The sequence below is a fragment of the Mustela nivalis genome, assembly GCF_964662115.1.
Source record: "Mustela nivalis genome assembly, chromosome: 2".
Classification (NCBI taxonomy): Eukaryota; Metazoa; Chordata; class Mammalia; order Carnivora; family Mustelidae; genus Mustela; species Mustela nivalis.
Genome location: NC_139021.1, coordinates 129154206 through 129173074, shown reverse-complemented (window position 1 = coordinate 129173074; position 18869 = coordinate 129154206). Strand labels below are relative to the sequence as shown.

General features: G+C 37.4%; 2 protein-coding genes across 4 annotated transcripts in view; one reads left to right on the top strand and one right to left on the bottom strand.

Annotated features, from left to right (window-relative positions):
* LRRTM3 (leucine rich repeat transmembrane neuronal 3) overlaps positions 1 to 2792 on the bottom strand; it is a 172845-nt gene extending 170053 nt beyond the window's left edge. Inside the window, exons 1-2 of the mRNA XM_082714892.1 lie at positions 2221 to 2792; positions 306 to 1837 (exon numbers count right to left, since the gene is read on the bottom strand). Of these exons, the coding sequence (XP_082571018.1) occupies positions 306 to 1837; positions 2221 to 2224 (1536 nt within the window). The 5' untranslated portion in view covers positions 2225 to 2792. The remainder of the gene's footprint in view (positions 1 to 305; positions 1838 to 2220) is intronic.
* Positions 1 to 18869, top strand: part of CTNNA3 (catenin alpha 3) — a 1840263-nt gene that overhangs the window by 803205 nt on the left and 1018189 nt on the right. The gene's annotated exons all lie outside the window — the stretch shown is intronic.

Sequence of the window (18869 nt, the reverse complement as noted above, 5' to 3'; positions counted from 1 at the left end):
TATCTTAAAACAAGTGAGATATTAATGCAATCAGTTAAGACTCTTATACAATAGGCATTATATTAAACCAGAGTTTGAGCTTTGCATTGATTGTGGTATTTAAATTTCAATGGACTGATTATGTAGGAGAGGAAAATGACCAGTATTATGAATGTGCTGAAACGGACAGGGAAGGACCTTGCCTGCAAAGTGAGAGGGAGAGGGAATGGGAGGGGGCACCACGTTCCCTTTATAGTCACCAGAGTTCAATAAAGCACCACTTATTTCCCAGCTTTTAAGAGCGCTTTTATCACAACGGTTCATACCTCACACTCCCTGGAGCCTGATTTGTTATAGGTGCAGGGTCCCGTCCCATTCAGCAGCATCTCGCTGGTCTCCGTGTTGGTGGGTTTATAATCTACATAAAATTCCTGGGTGCTGGGAGTCATTTGCTTTAGGGACTGTCTTTTCTTTTTCCTGTGCCTTCGCATGAGGGAGCGCTGCTGTAGCTGCTTCATGCTCGCAGGGTACCGCTTCCATGACACGTAGATAACGAGCAGGATGACGAGCACGGACAGGAAAAGGGCCACGCTCCCTGCGATGATTTTATGGAAAGAGATGTGCTCGGTGTCAGCATCGGTCTCGGGGCCGGGCTCCGTGGCTCCCACCGTGGGGGGCAGAGGGGGCTTGCTCTCATGCTTCGGCCGGGGAAGCTTAGGCTTAAATGTCGGCTTGGGGAGAGCCCTGGCCAGATCAAACCTCTCCGTGGTACTTTTGCCACAGATGCTGTAGTTCTTCACGGCATCGATCACGTTTACTCCTTGCAGCTCTTTGGGACTGGCACAGATAATTGTATTCTCCCTCAGACCTTTAAAACTTTTCAGCCAGTTTACCAGGGAACAGATATTTCTGCTGCATTCCCATATATTCCCGGCAAGACTGATGTCATTGAGAGATATCCAAGAATCCAAAATCTCTTGACCAATAAATGTAAGCTTATTGGAATCCAGGTTGAGGCGCTGCAGATTTGGGACACACTGGAAAACACTAGGTCCACTAAAAGCTTCAATCTCATTGCCTGATAAATCAAGCCTTTGTAATGAGCTCCAGGTCCAGGACATGGTCTGTCCTATGACACTGATTTTATTCCACTGCAAGTAAAGGTTCTGAAGGCTCACCAACCTTGGAAAAAGGGCCAGGTTGAGCTTAGAAAATTGATTGTGCTCCAGGTGAAGTTCTTTGAGTCTGATCATGCCAGCAAAGACATTCCTGGCTAAACTTCGGATCCGGTTATATCCCAGGTCCAAAAGTTCCAGATTGCGGCAGTCTTGGAATATTCGCACGGGGATGGTTCTCAGGGAGTTAGACCGTAGATGTAAACTCAGCAGCTTCCGCAAGCCCCGAAACTGTTCAGATCCCAGAGAATGCAGCTGATTATAGGACAGATCCAAGTTCCGTAAATTTGTCACAGGTCTGAAGGTATTGTTGAGAAAATAGGAGATTCTGTTGGAACTCAGAATCAACTCTTTGAGTCTGCGTATTCCATTAAAAGCATTCTCATCAATATTGCTGATATGATTATGGTCAAGGTACAGCCAGGTGAGCTGGTTGAGCCCTTTAAATTGATTATACTTAAGTTTTTGTAGGCTGTTATAGCGAAGGGACAAACCTAAGCAACCAGCAGATATACTTGAGGGTATCTCCTGTAATTTCTGAGATTCACAATATACCATTTTGCCTTCACACCTACAGCCCTTAGGGCATCCTCGTTCGGCAGAAGAAAGCATTGTCAGTAAGACAGTGGGGGCTATAACCAGTGCTACAGCTGATCCGCTCAGTAGCCTAATTACATTGAAACCTGGAAATAAAAACAACTTAGAAAAGTTATCCCCCCAAAAAGGAATTCATTTATTTTTAACCAAGCAAAAATAGACATGTATTTTCTTTTTTTAAAAAAATTAAATCTAGATAAACAACATTTAATACCAAATATCACCTCCTTGACATTTAAAGAGAATTGTCTTTAGGTTTTTTTTTTTTTTTTTAAATAGTTAAGCAAAGAAACGTGTCCACTAAGCAATTGAATTTATAGTATTAAGCACAGAAAGGTAATCTCTAAAATATTTAAGGCAGAATTACAACACAAACTAGAGGGTTTTGTTTTTGTTTTTGTCTTTTTTTTTGGTTGTTTTTTTTTTTTTTTTTTTTTAAGAAGGAAAGAAGAAAAATGACAAAACATACCCATCCTTTGTATTGTTCAAAGGTCGTCCTTAGGTCTTTTGCTTTGGCTTAAGGGGCCACTTGCATGACAGCCCCTGTCAGCTGCACTGTGAGTCAGGGCTCGCTGACACCCAGGAAGAAAAATTGGACCCCTTGGGAGATGGACCGATTTTGGAACATTATTCTTTGCCAGCCACGCAGAACACTCCAAGAACAAATAAATTCCAGCACCGCATTTGTAGCAAAACATCAAAAAAATCTTCCTAGGTAATAGGATCTTCATGGATATTACGTTTTTGCATCTTTACAGGTTTTTTTTTTTTTGTGGGGGGGGACGTTAAAAAAAAAAAAAAACTGGCTTCTACAATTTCTTCTTATCGGAAAGCATGATGTATTCCTCCAGGCAACGTGGGGCTACCTGAGCTGCCACATCTGTATTCCATAGCCCAGCATTTCTGGTGGTGAGCACCCACTTCAGCCACAAAGCTGCGTTGGAGCCCAGGAGGCAGGAGAGCCCCGTACCGCACACACGCTCAGCTCACTTCTGCAGACTGTCATTCTGAAAGCTGCTCGGACTGTTGCTTTGGTTTCAGTGAATGCAGTCTTATGTAAAGCTGCCCCCAGTGGTGAAGAACATTATGGGCATGTGCAGAAATGTCTCTCTTTTATCTTGCAAATGAGCAGGCTCTCTGCTGGAAAATGAATGATTCTTTTGGGTGGCTCAATGGGAACTGAATGGTCACCGTAATCAATAACTAGCAACATTTTCTGTAATTTCCAAGTCTTGTTTTACAATTTGGCAATGTCTTTATTGTCTGCGTCCACTTAATCGCTAAACATGTACTGCCTAGAGTTTTTTCTGGAGCTTGACATTAAGTTCACAGACCGAATGTCAATTTTTCTTAACCCCAACGTAGGCTTTGGACTGAAATTTATAAAATGACTTATTGAGCTTTTCACAGAGAAGCATTAACTGCCTGCCCATTTGACCTCTTGGAGTCACAGTGATTATATTACGGAAGGTGTCTCAGGATGCTAAGATAGATGATACATTTTGGAATAGTAGGGATAACTAATGACATATAAATTGATGTGTCCAATAGCTTTTCTGGTTTTCTACAAAAGACATAATTGGCTTAATGGCCTATGGCTTGGTTTGTTGTTTTGGTTCTGTCATTTGTTTTTAATTAGAAGAGAAATAAACCATTTTTAGTGCGAGTGGAAGAATCAAGAGATCATTTGGTTCAGTTTATTGATGCAGCTGCTATTTATTGCACTAATAATATTTATTGAGCACTTCCTAAGTGTTTTAAATGAGCAATCTTGTTTTATCTTTAAACAATATTGTGATGTACGTCCCTTTATAAGTTTCATTTTAAAGATGAGGAAACTGAGGCTTGGCGAGGTAACTTGACATTCATGCAGCAAGTAAATGGCAGAGCTGAGATGCAAATCCATCTCTCTCTTTCCCTTGGACCTCTAACCACTAGATGGTCTTCAGCAACAGTGTTATCTTCATCTGAAAGTGAGTCAAGTGAAAATTAGCCTGATTAGGACATTGAGTCAAGGAAGTTGTAATATCAGTCAATCAGTTAATCAATCTTGCTTCCTAGGTTTGTATAAACTTTGGTATGATTCTTTGAAAGAAGTATTATAAAAACTAATAAGAAGCAGTTTAGTCTAGTGATTAAGAGCATGGATTTTTGAACCTAGGATTAAATCCTGGCTACAAATTGTCAGCTATGTAAACTTGAATAGGTTACTTATCTTCTCTATGCCTCATTTTCTCTTCTACAAAATAGGTATGGTAACAAAAAACATTTCATAGAGGGTTTGAGAATTGTCAACTTAATATCTGTTAAGTACTTCGAATAGTGTGTAGCACATAATAAATGTGTGTTAGCTGTTATTTGAATATCAACTTTAATGTATTTGCTGTCATTGCTTATTGTTTGGTATTGAATATTGACTGTACCGACTATCATTAACTCACAAAGAGCCTTTTCAATGAACATTTTTATGTTATTCACAATGGATTTCTAGGATTCACTCAGTCTTACCTTCTTTTAATAAGAGAGCTTTTTAAATCTCTATCTTCTCAGCTTTATCTTTAAAATGAATCTTTTGGGTCTATGGCCCATAACTAGTAATTAATGTTTAATTCTTTCTTCCTAAAGCAGAATATGGTAACATCCGTCCCATAGAGAAAATCATTTTGTTTAAAGATAAATAGTGCACCTTAAAAGTTTGCCTTGTCAGTCTTTGTCAGGTGAATTGGCTGTGGAATGCCCCAGAGAGCTTTCACATTCTCTAAGGATGAGAAGTTGGGTAGTTGTTAGTCATGACAATCAAAAGGGTCCCACAGAAATAGTACCATGAGAATCACCAATTCCTCTGATAGTATGCTCTGAAAAGGGCAGTGGTTCCTCCCAAATTATCCTTGCTATTAATGCATGTAAAGCCCCCAGAGAGCTAGTTAAACATAAATTTCTCAGTCTTTCCCTCAAGACTCTGATTCATGGGATGGTAGAGGCTGCACTTATCAACAGACTGATGGACAAGTAATTTTAAGAAATGCACTGTAAGGAAGTGATTAAAAAATAACAAATTTTCTTCTAGTTGGAAGAGAGGATATGAAAGTTTGTGATATTGTGATGTAGGTTCCATGAGGACAAAGATAGTGTTTTGTCTACTTCAGTTTTTGTAATACCTAGAAGAGAACTTGACAAATAATAGATGCTGTTATTGAATAAATACATTTTTATGGGGATCATAAGTACATTTGGTGGGGAACAAAGTGGTTATGTAATACTAGTCTTGTCCACATGAGATTGAACACTGCAGTGTTCCTGAGCCAATGATATTGGATACAAGTTTGAAGGAAGTATTCTTAAATAAAGTGTGTAAAAGACAAGAAACTAGAAAATGGAAACATTTAGGTCAGCAAGTGATCTCTACCTTTTATGTAAACATCTCATCTTGATAGTTAAATCATAAATTTCATAAGAAGAGTAAATATACTTTTGAATATTTCCTTTCACATGTTACAACTTTAATCATCTAACATCCCAAATGGGGCTTGGCAACTTGTATCTATTAAAAAGTACTAGAGGAAATCATATTTATAATGTCTATCTCATATCTCCATTGCTTGAGAACCTCTGATTTTTCTCCTTACTCTCCTTGCTTCTTCATGGAAAATAGATTTTGAGATGTCTGTTTTGCCTAACAGCTGCTGAGGGCTACTCTACCATGGTTGGAGACCCCGTCAATTTCATGCTGCTTCTCTTTCCTTCATTCCCTGGTGGCAAGAACACAGATGAGCCCACTGAAAATGTAATTCTCTCACTCTGCTTTTCCTGGGAGAAATCTTGGATTATTTATGGTGAATCACATTCTTTTCTGTGTTTCACACCTTGTCCTTAGGTTTCAGTCATTTTTCTGATACCTTGGCTTCTGACCTCTTCTTGCTCCATAGATCCGACTCCATCCTCACCTTCACAGTCAGTATCGTGAATGATATTTCCTCTCAACATGAATCATTGGTTTCTTCCTCAATAGTAATGTATAGCCATTCTTGGACTGGGTCTGACTCCAGGGATTCTGTGTGGCCCCGACCTTGGCACTAGCCCTTAAGCTGGCATCACCACCAGATCTGTCTGGGGTGAGTGTAATGAAGTGCCTGAAGCAGGAAGACCATTCATAAGGCTAGTAGAAAAACCCCAAAATAAAATAATACAATTCAAAGCAGACTGAATACTTGAGACTACAGAAATTAGCTCAAAGACATAGTCTTTTCCTTTCAAATGAAAGAAAAAAATTAAAAAAAACATTTATCTCCTAAAATATTTTAGCAATCTCTTGTTGTACTTTTAAAAAGTTTATCCTCCTTTTACTTGTTGACTATAGCAAGAAGATTAGTTCTGATTTGCCTTTCAATAGAACCAAAATTATACTGCATTATGTATTTAAATTCTTTTGCACTTACCACCACATACAGAAAAAACCATAAACTATCTGACAAGTTAAATCATCCCAATGAAACTATGGCCTTAATGATTTATACAATTATAAAATGTAGTCATGCATCTAAAGCCTTTTAAAAACTGTACGTATAGTACTTCAAATAGCTGTGCATATTTTGCTTCAATTGGGTAAACCAATTCTAAGTTTATATTGCTCAACTTGTGTCCACTATGAAATTGAATTGCCAAAAAAACTTAGGAAATCAGGGCCTAAGGAAGATGTACTGATATATTAACAGTAGGTTGGCCTCAGAGACTTCATTCATTTAACAGATACATTGTTTGGGTACCTGCTATGTACTAGGTACTGTTCCAGACAGTTGGAGTATGTCAGTGTACAAAACAAAGATCTAAGCTTATATTCTAAAGGGGAGACATGGACAGACCCCCCCCCCAACATAAATAGTATATTATTAGGTAGTAGGTACCATAGAGAAAAGAAAATTGAGAATAGGGAAGATTGAGAGTGTAAGAGGTGAGGTAAATTGTAATTTTAATTTTTTAAAAGTTTTTATTTAAATTCCAGTTAGTTGACATACACTGTAATATTAGTTTCAGGTATAGAATTTAGTGAATCAATACTTACGTAAAACTCCCTATGCTCAACAGAAGTGCATTCCTTATCCCCATCACCTATTTAACCCATCCCCTCCACCCCCCTCCCCTCTGGTAACCATCAGTTTGTACTCTATAGTTAAGAGTCTGTTTCTTGTAATATTAAATGTTGGGATGGTTAGGCCCACTAAGAAAGTGGCTTGAGCAAAACCTGGAAGGAGATGAGGTTGTTAATCTTAAATATATAAAGGGACTGGCTAGTCCGAAGGCCCTCAAGTGGGAAATCATATGTACAATGAATTACAAACGGACCAATCTGTTTAGACTAGAGAGACCTAGAGTAGAGGAATTAAAGATGAATTCAGAGAGGTATTAGGTACTAGGTCATGGAGGGCTTCATATGTCATTGTAAAAATTTTGGCTTTCTTCTGGAGGAAACTGGGGACCAACTCAATATTTTGTGCAAACAAAAGATATGATCAAGTTACCTATTGAAAGGATAAGTCACACTGCTCTTATAGGAATAAACTCAAAATTAAGTTTTATTTATAAATATATTATGTAATATATAATATATTACATTATATAAATAAGAATAAAAGCAGGGAGATCAATAAGAAGGCCTTTGTACCGATCCAGGAGAGAGATGATGGTGACTTGGGCCATCACTTGAAAGTGATAAGAATTGGTTAGTTTTTGGATATATGTTTAGGTAAAACCAACATGAGTTTTCTAATGGATTAGGAGTGGAGGTATGAGATAAAGAAATCAAAGATGATTCCTATTTTGTAAATTGAGCAACTAGAGGGATGGTAAAGCTATTAGCTGCTTCTTTGGGTCAAGTTTGGAGAATAGGATCAACAATTCTCCAGAGTAACTTATAAATAAACGTTAGAAACACCAAAAAAAGAGTCAGCACATTTGAATTAACTTTAAATTTGGCTATCACTTCTCTTCAATTTTGTGAGACTCTAATTTTTGAAAACATCTTGATATTAGCTCCCATCACCTAAGGTATTTCAAAATACAAAGGACCATGATGTATTTTAAAATATTTTATGAAATGTTTAGCAAAATTAGCCCCTGAACAGCAGCACCACGGATTTTTATTCAGATAATCTAGACAAAGACAATGTCTTTGCATATCGCTTTGGAAGGCAACAGAAACAAAAGATTTGGTGAAAACTGAAAATTACATAAAGATCAGATTTGGGACTATTTGGACTAAGTATACTAGAAAATAAATTCAGTGCATCCAAAATGTCCTTCTAAAATAATTTTGAGAATGATATATGTTTTTTACTGAGTATGTCAATTAACATTTGGAATTTGGAAATAATTCTGGCTAAACTTCTCAGGGTTTCAGTTGCTTATCTGCAAAATGGGACACATAATACCTCTGTTATGAATTTCTAAGGCTTTTGTATAGGATCAATTTCCATAATTTATGGGTAAATACTTTGGAGACTATAAAGTTGTATAAAATGTTTCTGGAATCAGAGTACCTATGAGAAAATGAATTTTCTTTAATTCTGTCTAGGGTCTCTGGTCATGAGCATATACTGCAACAAACATCTATCAAGGACACTAATAAGACCAAGAGTGGAGTCAGGCTTTACCAATAAATAAAAAAATTCTTCAGTATTACCTTTCTTCTACACTTTCAATATCACAACCATTTATTATACAGCATACATTTTTGACATTCTGTATTCTACCTCACAAAGTGCTTTCACCAGTACATGCGTTTTTGGGGAAGATTTATTTATTTGAGAAAGAGAGAGAATGAGCAGTGGGGAGGGATATAGGGAGAGCAAGCAAGGGAGAAGCAGAGTTCCCATTGAGCAGAAAGCCAGCTGTGGGGCTCCATCCCAGGACCCGGGATCATGGCCTGAGCCCAAGGCAGACACTTAACCAACTGAGCCACGCAGGTGCTCCAATTGATCTAGATATTGTAAAAAGCTTAACCTTTTTGATGAAATACCCTATCATGTGGTAGAGTTGTCCGAATGCTAACAAAGAGTTCCCTACAGCTATGAATAGGAGTTTCTTTATTTCTAGCTATTAGAATACACATATGCACTTATACATTTGTAATTATATCCTGATCTTTCATGAGAGCATTAACATGTCTCTGAAATAACCTTAGTTTCCATCTGCTTGCTTCAAGGGCTCTATTAAAAACCGTGTTTGGTCACATATGGTTATGAGTGAGCATCCTTGACTTAAATAAATGGATAAAGAAAGTTACAGATCTGATCATTAAAGTGGTCTCTCAATGTGTTTCTGAAATGAAGCAAATTCAAAATGAGTGAGACATTAGAGGGTTATCTAGCACATGTCCTCTCCCTCACTTGAAGGTACATTTATATTGTAACACCAATCCATATTTTTTTTCTACCTTTTTTAAAAAAATTAACATATAATGTATTATTTGCCCAAGAGGTACAGGTCTGTGAATTGTCAGGCTTACACACTCCCAGGACTCACCATAGCACATACTCTCCCCACTGTCCATAACCCAACCACCCTCTCCCTCCCCCACTTCCCCCGGCAACCCTCAGTTTGTTTTGTGAGATTAAGAGTTTCTTATAGTTTGGGGACGCCTGGGTGGCTCAGTTGGTTAAGCAGCTGCCTTCGGCTCAGGTCATGATCCCAGCGTCCTGGGATCGAGTCCCACATCGGGCTCCTTGCTCCGCAGGGAGCCTGCTTCTCCCTCTGACTCTGCCTTCCACTCTGTCTGCCTGTGCTCACTCTCGCTCGCTCGCTCTCTGACAAATAAATAAAATCTTAAAAAAAAAAAAAAAAAAGAGTTTCTTATAGTTTGTCTCCCTCCTGATCCAATCTTATTTCATTTTTTCCCTTCCCTACCCTCCAAACCTCCCACTTTGCCTCTCAAATTCCTCATATCAGGGAGATCATAGGAATTGTCTTTCTCTGATTGACTTATTTCGCTCAGCATAATACCCTCTAGTTCCATCCATGTCATTGCAAATGGCAAGATTTCATTTCTTTTGATGGCTGCATAGTATTCCATTGTGTGTGTGTGTGTGTGTGTGTGTGTGTGTGTGTGTGTGTGTGTGTATACATATATATGATGTGTGTATATATATATCACATCTTCTTATTCATCTGTTGATGGACATCTAGGTTCTTTCCATAGTTTGGCTATTGTGGACATTGCTGCTATAAACATTTGGGTACACGTGTCCCTTTGGATCACTACCTTTGTATTTTTAGGGTAAATACCAAGTAGTGTGATTGCTAGGTTGTAGGGTAGCTCTATTTTCAACTTTTTGAGGATCCTCCATGCTGTTTTCCAAAGTGGCTACACCAGCTTGCATTCCCACCAACAGTGTGGGAAGGTTCCCCTTTCTCCACATCCTCAACAGCATCTGTCATTTCCTGACTTGTTAATTTAAGCTGTTCTGACTGGTGTGAGATGGTATCTCATTGAGGTTTTGATTTGTATTTCCCTGATGCTGAGTGACGTGGAACACTTTTTCATGAGTCTGTTGGCCATGTGGATATCTTCTTGCAGAAATGTCTGTTTATGTCCTGGCCCTTTTCTTGATTAGATTATTTGTTCTTTGGTGTTGAGTTTGATAAGTTCTTTATAGATTTTGAATACTAGACCTTTATTTGATATGTCATTTGCAAATATCTTCTCTCATTCTGTTGGTTGTCTTTGGGTTTTGTTGACTGTTTCCTTTGCTGTGAAAAAGCTTTTGATCTTGATGAAGTCCCAATAATTCAATTTTGCCCTTGCTTCCCTTGCCTTGGGCGATGTTTCTAGGAAGAAGTTGCTGCGGCTAAGGTCGAAGAAGTTGCTGCCTCTGTTCTCCTCAAGGATTTTTATGGATTCCTATCTCACATTAGGGTTTTTCATCCATTTTAAGTCTATTTTGTGTGTGTGTTGTAAGGAAATGGTCTGGTTTCATTTTTCTGTATGTGGCTGTCCAATTATACCAATACCATTTTTTGAAGAGACTGTCTTTTTTCCATTGGACATTCTTTTCTGCTTTGTCAAAGATTAATTGATCATAGAGTTGAGGGTCTATTTCTGGGCTCTCTATTCCATTCCATTGATCTATCTGTCTGTTTTTGTGCCAGTACCATACTGTCTTAATGATGACACCATTGTAATAGAGCTTAAAGTCCAGAGTTGTGATTCCACCAACTTTGGATTTCTTTTTCAACATTCCTCTGGCTATATGATGTCTTTTCTGGTTCCATATAAATTTTAGGATTATTTTTTCCGTTTCTTTGAAAAGAAGTTGATGGTATTTTGATAGGGATTGCATTAAACATGTAGATTGCTTTAAGTGGCATAGACATTTTTACAATATTTGTTCTCCCAGTCAATGAGCATGGAATGTTTTTCCATTTCTTTCTGTCTTCCTCAGTTTCTTTCCTGAGTACTTTATAGTTTTCTGAGTAGAGATTCTTTGCCCTCTTGGTTAGGTTTATTTCTAGGTATCTTACAGTTTTGAGTGCAATTGTAAATGGAATTGACTCCTTAATTTATCTTTCTTCTGTCTTGTTGTTGGTGTATATAAATACTATACAGCTCCTAGTTTCATTGATTTGTTCTACTAGTTTTTTTGGTTTCTATTTCATTGATTTCTCCTCTGAACTTTATTATTTCTCTTCTCCTGCTGGGTTTAGGCTTTATTTGCTGTCCTTTCTTCAGCTCCTTTAGGTGTAGGGATAGGTTGAGACCTTTCTTGTTTCTTGTATAGTTACATATTTTCCTCTCAGGACTGCCTTTGCTGTGTCCCACAGATTTTGAACTATTGTGTTTTCATTATCATTCATTTTCATGAATTTTTTTAATTCTTCTTTAATATTCTGGTTGACCCATTCATTCTTTAGTAGGATGCTCTTTAGCCTTCATGTATTTGGGTTCTTTCCAACTTTCCTCTTGTGATTGAATTCTAGCTTCACAGCATTGTGGTCTGAAAATATTCAGGGAATGATCCTAGTCTTTTGGTACTGGTTGAGACCTGATTTGTGACCCAGGATGTGATCTACTCTGGAGAATGTTCCGTGTGCACTAGAGAATAATGTGTATTCTGTTGCTTTGGGATGGAATGCTCTGAATACATGTGTGATGTCCATCTGGTCCACTGTGCCATTTAAGGCCTTTATTTCCTTGTTGATCTTTTGCTTGGATGATCTATCTATTCATTTCAGTGAAGGGAGTAGTTGAAGTCCCCTACTATTATTGTATTATTGTCGATGTGTTTCTTTGATTTTTTTTATTAATTGGTTCATACAGTTGGCTGTTCTCACGTTAGGGACATAGATATTTAAAATTGTTAGATCTTCCTGTTGGACAGACCCTTTGAGTATGATATAGCGTCACTCCTCATGTCTTATTATAATCTTTGGCTTAATATCTAATTTGTTTGATATAAGGATTACCACCCCAGGTTTTGTTTGTTTGTTTGTTTTGTTTTGTTTTGTTTTGTTTATGTCCATTAGCATGGTCACTTGTTTTCTACACACTCGCTTTAAATCTGGAAGTGTCTTTGGGTCTAAAATAAGTTTCTTGTAGATAGCATATTGATGGGTCTTGTTTTTTAATCCATTCTGATACCCTCTGTCTTTTGATTGGGGCATTTAGCCCATTTACATTCAGGGTAACTATTGAAAGGTATGAATTTAGTGCCATTGTATTGCCTGAAAGGTGATTGTTACTATGTATTATCTCTGTTCCTTTCTGGTCTATGTCACATTTAGGCTCTCTCTTTGCTTAGAGGACCCCTTTCAATATTTCCTGTAGGGCTGGTTTGGGGTTTACAAATTCTTTAGTTTTGTTTGTCCTGAAAACTTTTAATCTCTCCTTCTATTTTCAGTGACAGCCTAGCTGGATATAGTATTCTTGGCTGCATGTTTTTCTCATTTAGTGCTCTGAATATATCATGCCAGTTCTTTCTGGCCTGCCAGGTCTTTGTGGATAAGTCTGCTGCCAATCTAATATTTTTACCATTGTATGTTACAGACTTTCTGTCCTGGGCTGCTTTCAGGATTTTCTCTTTGTTACTAAGACTTGTAAGTTTTACTATTAGATGACAGGGTATGGACATATTTTTATTGATTTTGAGGGGGATTCTCTGTGCCTTCTGGATTTTGATGCTTGTTCCCTTTGCTGTATTAGGGAAATTATCTATTATAATTTGCTCCAATATACCATCTGCCCCTCTCTCTCCTTCTTCTTTCTGGAATCCCGCTTATTCTAATATTGTTTTGTCTTATGGTATCACTAATCTCTCTACTTCTCCTCTCGTGGACCAGTAGTTGTTTGTCTCTCTTTTGCTCAGCTTCTTTATTCTCCATCATTTGGTCTTCTATATCACTAATTCTCTCTTCTGTTTCATTTTTCTTAGGAGTAAGAGCCTCCATTTTTTTTTTTTTTTTTTTTTACACCACATCAATAGCTTTTTTTATTTCAGCTTGGTTAGATTTTAGTTCTTTTATTTCTCCAGAAAGGGCTTTTATTTCTCCAGACAGGGTTTCTCTAATATCTTTCATGCCTTTTTGGAGCCCAGTTAGCACCTTGAGAATCATCATTTTGAAGTCTAGATCTGACATATTACCCATGTCTGTATTGATTAGGCCTAGTCTTTGGTACTGCCTCTTGTTCTTTTTTTTTTTTTTTTTTTTTGTGGTGAGTTTTTCCACCTTGTCGTTTTATCCAGATAAGAATATATGAACGAGAGAATAAAATACTGAAAAGGTGGCAAAGATTCCAGAAAAATATATACTCACCAAATTAGAAGAGACCCCAAATTGAATTTTTAAAAATTAAAAAAGTATATATAATAGACTGGTGAATAGTACAGAGCCACTCACTTGATATTGGGTGTATTTTGGTCTCTTAGAAGAAAGTACCTCTCACTAAAATAAGGGTAAACATGATGAAGGGATGGAATATGACTGTAAGGATGAAAATTTAAAATAAAATTCTAAAAAAGGAATTGATAAGATAAGTTGGTTGGAAAAAGAAAGGAGGGGAAAAAAACGGTTGTTGGGAAGAGAATGTGCTCAGGCTGGAGACTTGGACAAAGCCCTGTGTTAGATTTAGGGTATATTTTGATCTATTAGAAGAAATTGTATCCCCAAATTTTTTAGAATAAGAAAACCCTTTATGTATACAAAAAATAAGGTTAACTACAATGAAGGATAAAATATGAATATAATAATGAAGGTTTATAAATATTTTTTTAGAAAGGTATTGTTAAAATAAACTAGTTAAAAAATGTTAAAATAAGAAAGAGGAAAAGTTAAAAAAATTAGAGTAAGAAAAAAATAAAATTAGAAAAATTAATTAACTTTGCAAGACTAAAGAATTGTGGGGAGAAAGCCATGAATTCCATACTTTGCTTTCCCCTGCTCTGGAATTCCATTGTTCTCCTTGATTGTGAGCTTGGCCTTAGCTGGATGTTCTTGCTGATCTTCTGGGGAGGGGCCTGTTGTAGTGATTCTCAAATGTCTATGCCCAAGGCAGAATTGTGCTGCCCTTGCCAGGGGCCGGGCTGAGTAATCTGCTTGGGTTAGCTGTCAGGAGCTTTTGTTCCCTCCCTTTCCAGTAGAGGTCTGGAGGACGGGAATGTAAATGGTGGCCTCAGTCTCCAGCCTGGAAGAGCCAAGAGCTGGGGGCCCCAATCCTCAGTGCACCCTCAGGGAAAAGTGCTCAATCACTGCCATCTCCCTGGTCTCTGGCCGCATTCCAAGCTCACCTGGCCTGTGACTGAGCACCTCCGTCTCTGGCACACAGCCCCATTTGGAGTTTCCAAACCCAGCAGATGCCTGCCTACAGAGAAGGAAGGTGAGTCTCCCCGGATCTGCCACTTGTGGGGTCCCTGCTCAAAAAGCTGTGGCCTGAATGTGCTGCTGATCACAGTTTAAGGTAACCCTGAGGTGAGAGCTCACTCCTTGGCTCCATCTCTATAGCCAGTTTCCCTGCTCTGATACCTGTGAGCTCTGCTACACTCAGACACCCCCAATCCTTCTTGACCCCATGGGACCTGAGACTACATTGTCCCTGCGAGGGCTCCACCCCCACTTGCCCTCTGGAGTGATGTCCCTCAGTGGAGCAGATTTTAAAAGTTTGAATTTTGTGCTCCGTTGCTTGGCCCCTCCCCCTGCTGTCTATATTCCCATCGCTTTAGATTCACTTCTCCGCACATCTACCTTTCAGAAAGTGGTCAATTTTCTGAAAGAATTGCTGCTCTTCTTCTATCTCCTGTTGGGTTCGTCGGTGTTTGGAATGGTTTCATAAGTATCTTAGCTGAACTCCTGTGACCTGATATTATCTCAGTCTGCTATTCCTCCGTCATCTTGACTCCTACCACACCAGTCCATATTTTCAGGTTTCATTGCATTACTCACCTTACTTTCTTCAGAGGTAGCCCTAAGCTAAATTTGGGAATAGGGAAGAATAACAGGCTCTTAAAGAATAACACTTAGTGGAAGACTTCTGAAAACTAAGAAGACTACATGGTTTTGAGGAAATATTTTTTTTCCATTTTTTCAGTGGAAATTTTAAAACATACACAAAAGTAGAGGAAATAGTATAATAAACCTCAACTTCAACAATTATCAATATTTTGCTAACTTTTTTTCATCTATCCCTGCCCCTTTTTTCACACACACACACATACACACACACACACGCACACACACCCTTTTTTTTCTTGGAGTATGTTAAAAACATATCTCAGAAATCATGGCACTTTACCCATATACCCATATATATTTAGTATGCAATTCTAACAAATAGGGACTTTTAGTTTAACCATCTAACATTATTGCACCTAACAAAAAAAAATACGTTCATAAAATTGCTTTATAGTCAAGATTTAAGCAAAGCACAGATATTGCATTTTTTTCATGTTTCTGAAATCCCTTTAATTTTTCAAGGCCATTAATTTGTTGAGAGATACCAGGTCATTTGGGCTTCATCTTGTTTCATGCTCTGCATTGGTTAATTGTTTCCCTTTGTGTCAGTGTCATTTAACTTGCAAGGAGTAAGTTTTAATAACACATATGTTGATCAAGTATCCATTTATTAATTTAAGCAGGATATCTAGCTCCAACTGATACATACAACATCTCTTTACTTTCAGTAGGAAATCTATGGCTTCCCAAACTTTTCAGTAAATTGAGAGTTAGAACTTAGAAAAAGAAATGTATATCTATTTTGTGGTATTTATACTGTCAAGAAATTCAGTAATGGGTCAAATGACAAGTTTGGGAATAGGAATTAATATTAAGGTGTCACAAGTCTATGTTGGTTTAATCTTCGTATTTACTAGTATTTCTATTCATACTTCCATCACACTTGCCCATAGTCAGCAAAAACAATTATTTGATGTTCCTTGCTAAACAACCTAATTTTTGTTTTGATGTTGAGGTATTCTAACAAATGCTCAAAAAATTCCTATCAAGAGAATAAAAATCAAAAGTCACTTATAGTCATTGATATTAAGAAAAATCAGTATTCTAACTTTTCATTTAGAAAAAATTCCACGAAGGAATTTGTAAGAATGTAAGGCACACTGTAAAATTTATAGTCCTGTGTATATATTCCCAAATTTCTTATAATTTCTTACAGTAAAACGAAAGAGTTTTAGAGTAACTATAAACATCTCTTAACCAAATTTTCACCTTAATATTTGATGTTCTACTTTGCATGTATGGCTGTGTTTTGAATCTAAAGCCAGTATTGTTTAAATGCTGTCATAATAAACATTTTGCTATATTTGCTTCATATATATTCTGATGTAACAAGAATTTTTAAAGAAAAAAAATTCTGTTCTGACCCATTTAGGTTGTTTGACAGAATACCATAAACTGGATGGTTTTTAAATAACAGAAATTTATTTCTCACAGTTCTGGAGTCTGGGAAGTCCGAGGTCAATAAGCCAGCAGTTTCTACGTCTGTCGAGGGGCTGCTTCCTGGTTCATAGGGATGCCCTCTTTTCTTTATAACTTCACATGACATAAGGAGAAAGGGATCTCTCAGGGGCCTCTTTGTAAGGGCATTAATCCCTTCTTGAGGGCTCACCCTTTATGACCTAATCACCTCCCCAAAGCCCCACCTCCAAATACTATCACACTGGGGATTAGGTTTCAACATATGAAGGTGGAGGGGGCACACAAACATTCAGTCTATAGCATTTTCTATTTTCTATTTTATTTTTAAAGCATGGTATATAATACTTCCCATTGAGTACACTAGTTTGTTTTAAAATCTTCCTTCTTGAAAATATATCAGCATTAAGGATTAATTTAATTAAGCATTAAATTCCCCAGCCACCAGGTGGGGAAAAATAATAGAAATCTGGATTTGGATTAAAAATCATAATGTCCTACTGGCTAGTTTTATTTTTGTTTTTGAAACAGTAAGTCTGATATTTTTGATTTAATGCTACAGACCTAAAAGATATGAAACTTCTGAGAGAAGAGGAACACAGCATAGGTTTGCAATATAGTGGCAGGGAATAGGAGCCTGAGTCCTTGTATTATGGTAAAATGTATCAGTCTATTAGAGGACTCTTTCAAACTGGGCTGGAGAAACCTTCTGTGTATTGTCAATGATTAATCCCGATTGAAGACTTGTTCCCTTAAGAGTGTGGGGAATGCTTAGGAATCTCCTTAGACTAACAGCAGAGCCCCCATGTGGCAAAACTGTGACTCAGGCAGAAATTGACTTAGTCCCTGGAAGCAAATGCTACAGGTCCTTAATAATAGTAAAATTTCTTTATCTGTCCTGGATTGAGAATTTATTTATTCTATGAATATCTACCAAGCTCTTCTGCTGTTCTTTGTGCTGAGAATACAACAGTGAATAAGAAAAAAGTGCTTACCATCAGAGGACTTGCCTTCTAGTTAATAAGATGATAAAAAATAAGCACCATAGGCACACAGAGCAATGCCAAATAGAAATAGTGGTATGAAGACAAATAACAGAGGATATGGGGTTGTGACAGTTTGATAGAAAAGTCAGAAAATCCCTTTCTGAGGACTTCAAATTTGAGAGCAAGTAGGAAGCAACTAGTGTGACTTTTTGTTCTCTCTTTGGGATTTTCATTGATCACCACCACCGTTCTTTGCCATGCCTTCAGGCAGCCACTGCTCCTGGCCCCCTCCCCTCCCTTAACACACCAGCTCCACAGAAGGCATGTTCTTTTTTTGGGGAGCAAACAGCACAGCTGAAAGTTTAAACAAAATTTCAAGAAATGAAAAAAAAAAGAGAGAGAGAGAGAGAGACTTAGGAGATCACACAAAAAGAACACACAGAAATATAACTCACAATATGAATCTGACACCAAGTTGGCTTTCATAGACCCAGTTTGCTGAAGAGAGTTGACACCAGGAATATTTGCCCCATCACAAGTAATACCACCCACGCAGACACTGTTGCAATCTTCATCATGTATATTAGATCCTCACACAGCAGGCCTATGATTTGAGCAAGTTTCACACATACAATAAATTCACACACAAAATAACTTTTTTCTAAGTACCTCTTTACCTCGTAGTGATTTTCTCTCATCTCCAGTAGTTTATCCCTGGATGCCTATAGTGACCCACTTCTTTCTGGATATTTTTTCCATTTAGCAACAGATGAATTCTACGATATTAACTGATAATGGGTTTAGAGTATTAGCTTTCTTAGTGTACTTGAAATTTAACAGGTCACCGGAAAATGGAAAATATTAAGGAATCATTGAGAACTGAATTTTATGTACATAGTTTGAGAAGCATATAGGAGAAAAGACTTGTACTGAAAATATCCATCTTGCTTCTCCTCAGCTTCTTCAATTACCCTTTTCGGGTTCAGTGACTATTTTATCTACCATTTTTTCCTTATAATATTTCTGAATTTTGTTGATATTTTCATTTCTTGCTATTTTAACTGAAGATTAATATATTCTCTCTCACTTTCCTATTTCTTATTACTATAGTATTAAATAAATAGTACTTAATTAAAGATGACCCTGTAAACAATGATGCTGCCAGATTAAATGGTGTCCTGGATTATGTCCCCATTCTCATTCAACCTTTTATTTTCCTTGC